At 42.2% G+C, this 13,749-nt stretch overlaps 1 protein-coding gene and 4 non-coding genes across 5 annotated transcripts in view; 4 read left to right on the forward strand and 1 right to left on the reverse strand.

The window, feature by feature from the left end:
• Positions 1 to 1,698: 1,698 nt before the first annotated feature.
• TRNAR-ACG lies at positions 1,699 to 1,771 on the reverse strand. Its single transcript has one exon. It is a non-coding gene; the product is annotated as a tRNA-Arg (tRNA).
• A 346-nt stretch (positions 1,772 to 2,117) lies between these two features.
• On the forward strand, positions 2,118 to 2,211 carry TRNAY-GUA. Its single transcript has 2 exons — positions 2,118 to 2,154; positions 2,176 to 2,211. It is a non-coding gene; the product is annotated as a tRNA-Tyr (tRNA).
• A 542-nt stretch (positions 2,212 to 2,753) lies between these two features.
• TRNAY-GUA lies at positions 2,754 to 2,842 on the forward strand. The gene is given in 2 exon segments: positions 2,754 to 2,790; positions 2,807 to 2,842. It is a non-coding gene; the product is annotated as a tRNA-Tyr (tRNA).
• Positions 2,843 to 2,975: 133 nt separating this feature from the next.
• On the forward strand, positions 2,976 to 3,048 carry TRNAA-AGC. Its single transcript has one exon. It is a non-coding gene; the product is annotated as a tRNA-Ala (tRNA).
• A 6,030-nt stretch (positions 3,049 to 9,078) lies between these two features.
• Positions 9,079 to 13,749, forward strand: part of TRIM55 (tripartite motif containing 55) — a gene marked incomplete at its 3' end in the record, with an annotated part of 25,604 nt that continues 20,933 nt past the window's right edge. The window contains exons 1-2 of the mRNA XM_015567184.1: positions 9,079 to 9,835; positions 10,364 to 10,536. Of these exons, the coding sequence (XP_015422670.1) occupies positions 9,668 to 9,835; positions 10,364 to 10,536 (341 nt within the window). The remainder of the gene's footprint in view (positions 9,836 to 10,363; positions 10,537 to 13,749) is intronic.

The following is a 13,749-nucleotide window of genomic DNA, read 5'->3' on the forward strand; positions in this document are numbered from 1 at the left end:
GCGGTGGCAGGAGCCTCTCCTGCGTCCGTGGCAGTGCTAAGGACCCCTCGGGGGAGTGGGCGTAAGCCAGCAGGTGGACATCCCCCAAGGGGTCCTGGACTGTGAAAGGGCGCAGGCCAGGCTGAGGTACTCCCCCCCGACCCCCATGCATGAATTTTTGCACACCGGGCCTCTAGTTATCTTTACAATTATCTATTTGTACATAACAAATGGCTCCTATTAACCTCCTTAATGGAGGTGAGGGGCTAGAGATTTGTTTCATCAAGATTTTTTAATGTAGTGATTTGGTCTATAATCACAGAAATCAAAATCTCAGGTTTGTTGATTGTACTTTCTGTTGTTTTCCATACTGCAACAGTCTTTTTTCTTTTTGTATATCTTTATTATCTTTTCACTGGGATCCTAGGAAGGAGGGGGTACAATCATATTCCCAACCATAAGCCTAGAGGTGAGCTGCCCTGATGGTTGCATGATTTTGACCTTGGACACATTTCATGGGACAGGGGTGTGCATCTAATGGAGGTCAGACAATGAAGCGTTTTGCAGTCAGGACTGAAAAAGAGAAGTGAGTCTCTAGTTGATAAAGGTCTTAGTCCGTTTGGGTTGCTATAACAAAATAGACACCACAGACTGGGTGGCTGATAAACAATTTATTTCTCACAGTTCTGGAGGCTGTAAGTCCACGATCAGGCTGCCAGCATGGTCAGGTTCTGGTGAAGACCCTCTTCCCACTTGCAAACTTTTTAACTTCCGTGCCCTCACATAGACGAAGAGAGGAGGGATCTCTCAACTTCCCGCAGAGATAATACTGTTTTAAAACTCTCAGAAACACTATTAACTTGAAAGATTTGTCAAAAATGGCAAAATGTCCAGTAGGAAACAAATAAAACCCACCATTATTTTGTTCAAAGTAAGCCTGTGCTTGTCCCCCAAGCCCTACATTTTTAACTGCTTTTAACCATATTTGTGTAGCCTTAAGGAAGTCGTCTTCCCACTTAAAAACCAGCCCTTTCCTCATCTCTTCCTGAACTTCGCATTTTATTAAAGCTTTTATTTTTAGGAATTGCTATCTTACTTGGAGAGTCTTAAGAAAGAATTCTAAACTCCTCTCCACAAGTAAGATGAATACAATTAAAAAAAAAAAAGACTTTGCTCAAACCAGTACAAAGCCCTCTTGGTTCAAAGACTCTTGAGAGCAGAAGCGAAGCCCTCCGATGAGTTTCACGTTGGGCTTACAACCGACGAGGGGCTCAGTGCCTTTAACAAGTAAATAAATAAAACAGGCCCCAGATCAGAAAGTCATTTAAATAACCTTAACTTCTGGCCTCCGCACAGCCGGGGGGCGGGGGGGCGAGGGAGGGGAGAAGAGGGGGTGCCTCTGGTGACGTAGGGGCTGTGAAGTCTTCAACTACCTTTACCGACCCGAGCTCTGGCCTCGGCGGGAGCCGGCCTGGAACTGGGACCGCTCGTCCCGGGAAGTGTGCGCGGGCCTCACCTTGCGGCTTCCCACCTGGGCCCGCAGTGCCCCAGCTCTCAGCATCTCGCCAGGCCGACGGTGCGAAGGGCCAACGTGCCGTAAACCACTCTGGGCATTTGTGGTTTGGCGGAGCCAGAGAAAGCCATGCTGTCGGGGAGGAGGACACAGGGTGGGGATTGTTGTGATCACCTGTGGTTTTAAAACGGGAGGTAACAAAACGCCGAGCCAGGCAGGAGTCGAACCTACAATCTTCTGATCCGTAGTCAGACGCGTTATCCATTGCGCCACTGGCCCCTTGTGCCGGGGAGCGGTGGGTGGGGCATAGAGACCATAGAGTCGTGAGCCTTATCAGGCGGTCACCGCCCGATCGGCGGCAGTAAAGGAAAAGGGCGCCAGGCAAGCGGGGCTGGCGTCGGGGTCCCTGAGTCCTGGCACCACACGTCTCGGACACCCGAGTTGGACACCCCAGGTCCAGACCTCCCGCCAGCAAAGCCGTACTACCTTTCTGCGCACGCGCACAACCACGCAGCACGTCCCGCTCCGCCCCCGTGTTGCGCCTGCGCAGATCCGCCTCCGTCGTGGGTTGGGCGCGCTCTCCATTTTATATTGAATCTCAGGAGGCGGACCTCTTTCGCCCGTCCCTTCGATAGCTCAGCTGGTAGAGCGGAGGACTGTAGTTGATTTCCGAATCATGAGTCATCCTTAGGTCGCTGGTTCGATTCCGGCTCGAAGGAGACAAGCGTGCTTTTTATTCCCTCCACCAACTTTCTGTGGTTCAAGTCCTTTGCGTGGTTACATTTCTCTAATATACATTACATTACAAAGAACGTTTGGAGTTTCTACCACTTGCGCTCCAGTTTGGGCCCACGGCAGCGGCTGCCTTGTGAAGCCTTTTGCGAATCCCGGAAGCGCGCCCTGCTGTCCGAGTTCCGAGCGCGGCCGTGAGTCTGCGCTCGGCCGGAGGGGCCAGGACGCAGCCTTCTGCGTGTGTCCAGGTCCTCCTGGGTGTGTCAGGGCCCCTGAGCCTCGCGGAGAAAGCCAGCGCGGTCACACCGCCGGCTCCTGGGGCCGCGGACCGCCTCCTCTGGGTCCCCGGTAGGGCGGGCGTCCGAGCGCCTGCCAGCGGCCTCCGGCTGCCGGAGGAGATGGGAAGGCAGCGTGGAAGGTTTTATGCTCCAGAGACCTGGAAATCAGGAAGGAAACGTGGTAGAAAGTACACTAAAGCCAGGAAATATCTGGAAGTTATGGGAAGAGCCAGGACGAAGTTCCTTCACTCCCTTCGATAGCTCAGCTGGTAGAGCGGAGGACTGTAGGTGTGAGCCCGCTGTCATCCTTAGGTCGCTGGTTCGATTCCGGCTCGAAGGAGAGGTGCTTATGTTTTGTTTCTTTGGCCTCGGTGGTGAGGAAGGTCAGGAATGTGATCGAAGTGTGTTTATCTTCGTGACTACGTATGCTGACCTCTCTCTAGGGGAAGAGAGAAGGCGCGTTAGCCAGCGGTGGGGGATTAGCTCAAATGGTAGAGCGCTCGCTTAGCATGCGAGAGGTAGCGGGATCGATGCCCGCATCCTCCAGTTTTTTATTTTTCCCTCTAACCTCGTTTTTTTCCTCTGGATTCTCAATTAAAATGTTGCTGAAAGTCAGCCATAGGGCAAGTGAAGGGACAGCTAGTTTGAAGTTACCGCTCTATAAAACTTTCAGACAAGGGTTATGGGTGCACGACGTTTATCCTTCAAGTTTTAAAAGTTTAGACCCACTTATTTGGGAAATTCACGAAATCGTTTTTTGTTTTTTCTCTCCTAAAATGGTGACAGATTGCAGTCACATCTTGCCATTTCAATTCCTTTGCGATTGATGGCTGCACTTCCAGGGATTCATCCAGGACTAAGCTGCCCGTAGTTAGAATAGCTGACAGATGGAAAATAAACACTAACAAAAACAAACAAAAAACAGAGAACTTGGAAAAGTGCGCTGACTACTTTAAATTTAGGTTGAGCTGTGGAAGTGAGGACTATTCTGCTCCATCTCAACTGTGTACAGTGAGGTGGCTGCTCTAGGCAAATCTGAATATAAGATAATGTATACCTAGGAGAGGTGACCAAATGGAGACGGGCCTGAACCCATCGCTTGCTGATGGAGGAGAGTTCTAATGCCATTTTTCTCCTGGGAAATAACTGTGGAGAGTTAGAGAGAGATCAGCACCAAGGGGATTAATTAGAGGAAAGTTAAGCAAAAACACACATACACTCACTTGGTTCAGAGATTGAGCAGAATACATACAAAGGCTCTTCTGGCAATAAGTTCTCCATACCCTAATTTTCTAGACTACAGCCACAAAAAAAGCTGTTGAACTCATACTGCAGTTCTAAACACAAAAATAAATCTTCTAGACAAAGGCGGAGGTATTATTATTTTTTTTTTGAGGATTACACTTAACAAATGATCATTCTTTTATCCAATGTCCATTTTAGGGTTCTAGGCGACCTGTACATTTTTGTTACCAATGTGTACAATCTGTTGTATTTTATTGGTATATCTTTCATTTTCTAGGACAGTGTGTATGTGTGTGTGTGTGTGTGTGTGTGTTTATCTCATTTTATTCTTTTCAATAAAGTCTTTCAATGAAATGCATAGTGATTCACTTTAAACTATACCCTCATCATTTTGGGGGAAACAAATTACAAATTAGGGTATCATTTTATCAGATGATATGTCCCAAGTTTTGGGTGTTCTAGATGGCTGACAGGAGGAGCTGGCAGTGAAACTATAGATTACTAAAAGAACAAAAAATGAGCAATAAGTCAAAAGAATGGGAAGGTATGCACCCAAAATCCAGGTGGACAACACATGTTTAGGGCAGATGAGTGAGCAAGAATTCAAACAAGATCTCAGGATCAGTAACTTGGATGTGGAATGGAATTCATGACAAAGTGGGATTTATTCCAAGAATATAAAAGTGGTTCAACATTCCAAAATCAACATTAATTCATCATACTAAACAGACTAAAGAAGAAAACCCACATGACCATTTCAATAGATGCTGAAAAGTATTTGACAAAATTCAACATCCATTCCAGATTTTTAAAAACTGTCAGTAGACTTAGAAGGGAAGGGAACTTCTCCAAACTGAGAAGGGGCATCAATGAAAAACACAGCTAACACTATACTTCACAGTATGAATGCTTTTCTCCAAAGATCAGGCACAAAGCAAGGATGTCCATTCTAGGGTTTCTAGTGAGTGTAATAAGGCAAGAAAAATTAAGTAGAACATGTCTAGATTGGAAAGGAAGAAGTAAAACTATCTCTACAGATATTTCATTTCTTAAAAATATTGATCATATGTTGAAATGATAATAGTTTATATGTTTGGGGGTTAAATAGAATATATTAATGCAATAATTCTATTTGTTTCTGATTTTCAATGAGGCTACTAGAAATTTAAATCATATATATAGCTCATATATATCACTCAGATCTTATTTCTATTGGGTAGTTAGGTCAGAGAGATAAGGGCCAGATCAGGCCTTAGGGACCACAGGGAAGATTAATATCTTTATCCTAGGGGTAATAAGACCATTAATTGGATTTAAATAGGGAGTGACATATGAGAAATAGATTGCAGAAGGCAAGAGTGAATTCAGAGAAATCAATTAGGACACTGGGGTGGAGGGGAGTTAGGGGGGAATTGTATATACTGAGGATGGAGTCAAGGAGGGCCTGGAGCCAAGGTGAGGAGTTCAGACATGGCCAATGGAAAGCCTTAGCTAAAATATTTGCTCCTTTTTGGTAGTCACTGTTTATTTCTGGCATGTGGATTATGCCAAGGAATATTCAGAGGGAAGTACAATATGTTGGCTTTCAAACATTTCCTCAGAGATATTCATGATGAAGTAAAATTTATAAACAACAGATTTGGAAAAGGAGTAATTATCAATATAAAAAAAGCTTTCAGCCAGAAGTCTGCAAACTATCTAATGAAAGAAATGCCATAGTGTTGGCTTCTGCTAAGTCCTTTTCAAAGTAGTTCATTTCTCTTTAATTTTAGGTTTTGTAAATTTTTTTTCATTAAAAATTTAAAAACCACATATCCAAACTGTCTATTGGCAGATAGACAGCTAAACTGAAAAGACTGACAATGTAGACAGAGGAAAATGTTAAGTATTTTCTAGATGCCATGAGTTAAGTATTTTCAATCCCCAGAGCCCAGCACAATGGAATAACATGATAAACACTCAATTAATGTTTTTTTTGAAAGAATGAATTCCTCTTATAAGGATAGACTCTGCTATACTATAGTATATTATTAGTTTAAGTGCTTTTCTTTAGTATTATTTTTAAAAAATATTTTTATTGATTTCAGAGAAGAAGGGAGAGGGAGAGATAGAAACATCAATGATGAGAGCCAGCACTATGTTCTGCACTCCAGCCCAAAGTTATAAGGCAATTCTTGTTTTCTCTTCCACCAGGGCCTCTCTGCCTCGCTGCTTTACTTCAAACTCTATCTATGTTTTATTCCCTTTAGCTCTATCTGACCATAAGTTCTCTGTTTTGTTTGATGAATTACTCAGTTCTTAGAGACCCAACTTTTGTCCTCTGACTTACCTGGGGATTGGGAAATTGCTGGAGGAGGTGAGAGCAGTGGTGGTTTTGCTTCAGCTTCTAAATGTCTAAACATACTCCTGTCCCAGTCTAGTGAGACTCAGGCATGAGGGGCAGTTGGGGCTTTCAACTAATTGCTCCCATTTGGCTTCAACCCCTTGCCCTAGTGTGGGGAGGGATGGGGTAGGAAAAGGGGAGGAAATCATGCACCAACTCCTATAGAGTCCAGGATACCTTCAGGAGATTAGGCTGGTTTTCCTGTCTCTGTGGAGGCCCAAGTCCACTCCAAATCCCAATGACTTGAACCAGACTTTAATTCTGATTCAGTTCCGGAATTCTACCTGTCTCTTAGACTCTGAATGATTTGGGAGTGGACTAAAAATTTTTGGTTCCTCTCTAGAATAGAGTGCTACTGCCATGTCCCATTCTCAGCTCACATGCCCACCGTATAGATTGCTGGTCTCTGAGAGTAGAGAGGATGGAGGAATGGAGAAAAGCAGATGAGGAGGAAAAGGAAATAATTACCCATCAACTTCACTCATATTCCTATGGGGATTCTTTCTAGTTTCCTGTGTAGCCTCCAGAGGCAATTCTAAGAAACAGTAAAAGGCAGAGAGCAAGAAGGAGGAGAGGGAAAAAGAGGAGAGGATAGGGATCAACTCTATGTTAAATAATCAAATTGGGGGTTCTCTGTGTCAAAATTAATACTGTTTCAGAGGGGAGGGGGGTTTCCTTACTCATTCTGCTAAATTAGGTTCTAAAGTACTCTCACTTGTCGATAAGAGAACTGAAATCCAGCTAGGTGAGGCCAGTTCCCTGAGATCACAAAGTGAGGAGGCCATCAGTGCTGAATAGGCCTGTCTCTGACTCACTGTGCAACTTCCCATTTCATTGCTCGTTTCACAGACTCAGGGCTTCTGAGTCATCTCTGTGAGTTCTACTTTTGTAGTCAACCCAGAGTCCATTTCCTTCTTTCCTTCCCCACTGCCATCGCCTGGGGCCAGGGCTTTGTGACCTTTCACCCAAGCTATTGGCAACAACCTCCCATCTGGTCTTTAGCCAGGGCACCGTCACTTTTATCTGTTCCAGCCACCACTGTGAGATTATAATCTAGCCAATGTACAGCTCTCATGGAAACATCCCTCTGAGAAACTTTTAACACTTCCTGTTGTCTAATTTATTAAGTGTTGAAAACTCTTTAGCCTGGTGTGCCTGGCCTGCCAATGAGCCAGCACTATGTTCTGCAGTCCAGCCCAAAGCACCATACAACTCTGGGCATTCCCAGCTCTCCTGTGCTCACAGTCATTGCTTCTGTGCCTTCTCTTAGGAAGCCCCACCTATGACCCACCTAAATTCCTCAGTGGATCAATTCAAATGCTACCCAACCCATGAAGTCTTCCTAACTCCTCCAGCTCTGAAATTCTGTAGCTCTTTATAACATGTTGTCTTATACTGTGGTTCTGCATATGCATGCCTCATCTCTACTGTTAGACTGAGCTCCTTGAGGACAATGACCTGTGTCTACTTCGTCTTTCAATCCCCAGAGCCCAGCACAATGGAATCACATGATAAACACTCAATGAATGTTTTTTTGAAAGAATGAATTCCTCTTATAAGGATAGACTCTGCTATACTATAGTATATTATTAGTTTAAGTGCTTTTCTTTATTATTATTTTTAAAATATATTTTTATTGATTTCAGAGAAGAAGGGAGAGGGAGAGATAGAAACATCCATGATGAGAGAGAATCATTGATTGGCTGCCTCCTATAACCCTACCTCTCCCCTCACTGGGGATCGAGCCCACAACCTGGGCATGTGCCCTGACCAGGAATCAAACCATGACCTCCTGGTTCATAAATCGATGTTCAACCACTAAGCCACACCAGCTGGGCTAAGTGCTTTTTTTTTTTTTTAGGTTGTAAGGGCTTTTAGAGTAGAAACTTTCTTTTATTGTGCTCAGACCTTCATAGCTCACACAATAATAAACACAATTAACTGCCCAGGCTGACTGAACTGAATTAAAACAGTAAAAAGATTCTACCAATTCCCTTCTTCACTATAGTTGCTAAATAGATATTGAAAAGAGTAACAAAATTCTCTAAAGATCCCTGATATGTTTATGAATATATATAACTTATTATTAGTTAATGGAGCTTTTTAGATTCTCAATAAACTCTCAGTAAACACAGTATTAAGACCACACTTAACCAGTCACACCTACATAGTCTCTACCAGTAATTAAGTGCACATCAGGGATATGTTAACAAAGTACCTTCATTATTTGAGGTTTTTAAAATCAAAGAGGAATGAAGCTACAAATTCATCACATAAAAAATAGACATGTATTTCTTTTTCATTTTTAATATAATTTAAAATTTTTAATGAAATATATATTAATGAAACAGTTGTTTCACAAAATCTTGGCAAATAACAGAACAGACCAAGAATATCAGAAACCACCAGGAAACTAGCATTTAAAAAATCAACTTGGAGGACAAAGCAAATGCAGTGTAGGTATTTCAGACCAGATAAGAAACAGGTATGGAAGCAGGACTTCATTTTCCCTTCAGTTGGCAATGGCACTGATATCTGTCACCCGTCATATATCAAAATGAGATAATGGGTCTACCCCAGGTGCCAGTTACTACCTCATTACTGACAGTCATTGCAAACTGTTTTAACCTTTTAAAGATTATTCCATTTTCTTTGTATTTTGGGGTGTGTATAGGGGTGAGAGTGAGGGTACAGGATGACAAAAGGTTAAGGAAGAGGAAAAGCAATGTAAAACAGAAAAGAACACACTGGAGTTTTATTACACAGCTTTTAAAAATAATGGAAACATCCACTGTTATTTGATTTTTTTTACTTTGGAGACACTTTTATAGTGAAAAGATTTGAAATCAGTTTTTAAGTTAGAATGTTTTCCATACCACAACCCTTGTGAAGATGTAATATTTAACACTGAGCAAGTATTTTCAATGATTGACCCTGTGAAGCTGGGATAATGATTTTCAAGGTATATTTTCACCTGAGATGATATGATCATGCTACTTGGATAACTCACTTTCTAAATTCTCAAGACAGAAATGGCATTCATTATACAGTTATACTCTTGCCTGGGCTGCATTTTTCCCGGTCCTGGAGAAACCCGTCACCATGTCCTTACCAAAGACTCACAGAGGGCAGGGCTCTGTGAGTCCTCGGCATACTCATTCGCATTTGTTGTTGACAACTGTCTGCTTCAACCTCCTTCTCCTCACAACCCCGTCTAAATGGAGTGTGTAATCCTCCTTCCCACTCACTCTTTTCACTCCCTGGGGTAGGAATGTTGGCTCCTGTTCTCTGTCACCTGTCAGAATCTGTCCTCCTGTCACTGGCTTATATGGACAAGTCAGCCTTCTGTCACGTGACCCCAGCTGCTAAAAACAGCCCCAGCTCCCACTCCAAACCTGGGCCTGAAACAATGTCCTCCACCAAAAGAAACATGAAGGACACTTGATCACACAATCCTTGGAATTATTTCCAGGAAACCCTTGTAGAGACCATTCGGAGCACCCCTTCCCTGGCGGTGCACACCGTGACGGCTAGGAGATGAGCGCATCTTTGAATTATAAGTCTTTTTCCAAAGAGCAGCAGACCATGGACAACTTGGAGAAGCAACTCATCTGTCCCATCTGCTTGGAGATGTTCACGAAGCCTGTGGTCATTCTTCCCTGTCAGCATAACTTGTGTAGGAAATGTGCCAGTGATATCTTCCAGGTAGGTTTGTTTGGAATGTCGGAGTGGATAGATTCCTTGGAATCAAGTGCTTAACGTTGAGGTGAATTCCTTTAGAAAACTTTAAAAGGCTGCATTCATTTTCAAAAAAAAAAATTTAATGATTTGCTTTGTGCTTTGCTGTTAGCCTCCTCTTATTTCAATGCTACGAATGAAATTTGTGTGTGTGTGTGTGTGTGTGTGTGTGTGTGTGTTTTAAATGGGATCTGTTTCAAATTTGTAAATGAATTACTATCCAGTACATTAATGTTGGAGTTTCTGGCTGGGAGCTTTTGGTTATGAAAACACTGGATGGAAAATAACTCACAGTGAAAATGATACATTGCAGTTGACTGTGGATGGGAGCTGGGCCTGTCTTTTAGGCCTACTTGCCGATAAGGCCCTAAGGGATTATCTTACGGCAAGCTTAAAGTAGAAGTTGATGTTTGTAGTAACGGAGAATGAAGAGGCCTCTCAGAAAAGCTACCCATGGCATTACTCAATTCCTCTTTTCTTGCTTGGCAAGAACAGGCCTCTAACCCGTACTTGCCCACAAGAGGAGGCACCACGGTGGCATCAGGAGGCCGATTCCGCTGCCCATCCTGTAGGCATGAAGTGGTTTTGGACAGACATGGGATATATGGACTTCAGAGGAACCTGCTGGTGGAAAATATCATTGACATCTACAAGCAGGAGTCCACCAGGTATAGTTCTTCCATGTATTAAACCCATTGGAAGCTTGTTTTTATTTATTTGGTTGATTGTTTTAGTGAGTCACTATACTGAATGCTTGTTTAGCAATCACAGGCTAATTGCTTCATAGCAAAATGTTTTTCCAAGTCAGTCTTTTCCAGTGGGATTGAGAGTTGCTCATGGGAAGAGAGAAGAAAGATAGTGACCATGCTTTTGTATCAATTTAAGAATGAAGTAATTCAACACCAATCCACTCCAAACAGTGACATTGAAAGAGGCATAATGCTACTCCACCCAAAGCTTTGTATTACATTCAGTGTGGACATTTCTGTACTTCACAGGATCTTTGTAGCTCCAGATTCAACATAGCCAAAAATTTATAGCATAAAACTTTATAGGAAATTACAGAAATGGCACCTTTCCAATAGTCAATTCCTAGTTCAGACAGTCTCATCTTAAAATTATCTAGATGATAATAAAAACAAAATTCTCTAACATGTCATGAAATTGACTCTGGAAATTGCAAGGCAAGATAATAGTCCTGGCCTTACGCAACTTAACGTGTAGAGACATGGGAGAAAAATAAAGATGGAGTTCAGGTTATGTTCCCCTATCTCTAGATTGTATTTACTGCATACTATTAACATTTACCTATTGATTGATGGATATGCAGTATATACATCTGATCATTTAAAGAGGAGGAGGCTTCTTCTTCATCAAATCACATTGGCTATAGAGTTCTTTTCCTAAAGACAACACTGTGAGAATTCATTCCTAGAAGGCATGGTATCAAGAGGCCTCCTTCAATTGTATGCAGGTCAGGCGGGTCCACAAAGCTTGATAGCAATATTAAGACCATTTAGAAATGACCTCATTGTGATTCTAATTAGAAGGCATGTATTTATGGAACATCTGCATGCTTCTGAGAGCCTTGCACTCTTAGAAGGAAAGCTGCTTTATAAATCTAACATATAATTAGTATAATCACTATAGCTATTAGTTTCTGCTTATGATTCAAAACTAAATTCGATAGCACCAGGATATAGATGGAACTGGGGAAGAAGAATAATTGCTGATGACATATTTCAGAGATACATAGTCGACTATTTCCCTTGAGTCAAAAGTCTCTTGAGAAGAAGGAAAGTCCTATTGTTGCTGTTGCTTGGATTTCATTGTATTTCATTAATTTAAAATGCAAATACACACACTATCTCTTTAAAAAAGTTAACCAGCCAATGAGTTATCAACCAGTTATTAAGGAAGTTTATATAATAACTGATTCCATGCCGACTACAGTACCTTCCTACATGTTCTAGTTATTGCAATAATTTTCCATTTTTCTACTTGCCACAGCAAGACCTTGAAACATGTGAAATAACAATAGTTGTTGTGAAGTCCAGAGAAGAGGAGATGTTAAAACTTGTAGCATTAGTAAAACTACAAGACACATTAGTTAACTATAAAGTCTGTGTGGTACATGTGTCAAAAATAGTGTCCAGGTGAGCAAATTGTATAAAAGCAATGAACTAAATGTCCAGCAATGAAACTCATAGCTGAGTGTACTAAGGGTATTTCTGTGATTATTGAATTCTTTTTATGCTGTTGTTTCTTAAACTTGAGACTTGCCATTGGGACATTTTTATTTGGTAACAAAACCACAGGTTGCACAAAGGGCTCAGACAGATATTTGGGCAGAAACCCAGTTGTTCCCTAGAAGCTGGAAGCCTTATCAGCTCAGAATCCTGAATTCTTAGGATATATTCGGTGACTCTGGAATAACCTGGGATATACAGAATGAAATGAACCCAGATGTTCTGTTTTATTTTAACAATGCTGGTCATAACCCCCTATATTGATATCATGGCCCATCAAACCCTGCAGTTTTTAAAAAGTAGATCTTGATAACAGCTAAAAAATATTCAGTTCCAAATCTGACATGCTTCTAAATAACCATATGTTCGGCAAGGTTTTGGGTTTGTATTTAAATTTTTCAAATACCTATCAACAGCCTTAGTCTTTAGATAAGATATACAAAAATGCCAGATTTTTGTGTGAGTTGGCTACATCCACACCTCCCACCATACTCACCAGAGGGAGCCTAAAGCACTACAACTTGGTGTAATTTTTTTAAAAATATGTTTTTAGTGATTTCAGAGACTGGGCATGTGCCCTCAATGGGAATTAAACCTGGGATCCTTCAGTCTGTGGCCCAACACTCTGTCCACTGAACCAAACCAGCTAGGGTTGATTGGTGACTATTTAATGAGAAATAAAATCAAGAACACCATCTGTTATTATAACTTGTATGTCGCTTAGTAATAAAGGGACCCTCATGTTTTAGTCATGGCCCTCACTGTTATGTGGTCTTACCATTCAAGATATTTCCTAATGGTGCACTCAAGAGGTATGATTTTATTAATACTTTTTGGTAATGCTATGTTCTCTTTTACATAATTTATATATATTTTTTGTCCCTGGAATCACTTCAGTTGGAGACCTTTTTTTAATGTCCATAATACTGAACTGTGAGTAAATAGAATTTTTGGAGTCTTCTCTAGAAATAACTTTTAAAAGACTCCTCCACTCCTATTGCAGTGTTGAATGTAGGGTTTCTAGAAGGTCATTAGTGTTCATCTGAAATATATAGGTCATAATTTTCTAGAAATTCATAGGTTTGCCATTGACCTCTCCCCGATCACCCCCACCCTCCAGCACATGCCCTCACCCCCTGCTGTCTGTGTCCATTGGTATGGTTATATGCGTGCATACAAGTCCGTTGGTTGATCTCTTACACACACACACACACACACACACACACACACACCCTATAACTTGAAAATTTGCCATGCTGGGAATACTCAATACCACGGAAGTTGGCAAATGCTATAGATCAGAGTCTCCACCACCCCAGGCACATCACTGTAAGGAAACTGAATTTGGAGGGCTCTGGGAGCCCTCTGGAATGGGCTGCTGTTGAGTACAGGGGCTAGCTGGGATTTGCAATGCTGATCACCCATCTCGGCTCTACCCCATTGGGAGCTGACATATTTATCTGCTACCTCCTCCCAGACCAGAAAAGAAGTCTGACCAGCCCAGGTGTGAGGAGCATGAAGAAGAGCGCATCAACATCTACTGTCTAAACTGCGAGGTGCCCACCTGCTCTCTGTGTAAGATCTTTGGGGCACACAAGGACTGCCAGGTGGCTCCCCTCCCTCACGTGGCCC

This window comes from Myotis davidii, unplaced genomic scaffold, assembly GCF_000327345.1.
Source record: "Myotis davidii unplaced genomic scaffold, ASM32734v1 scaffold2723, whole genome shotgun sequence".
In the NCBI taxonomy this organism is placed as follows: Eukaryota; Metazoa; Chordata; class Mammalia; order Chiroptera; family Vespertilionidae; genus Myotis; species Myotis davidii.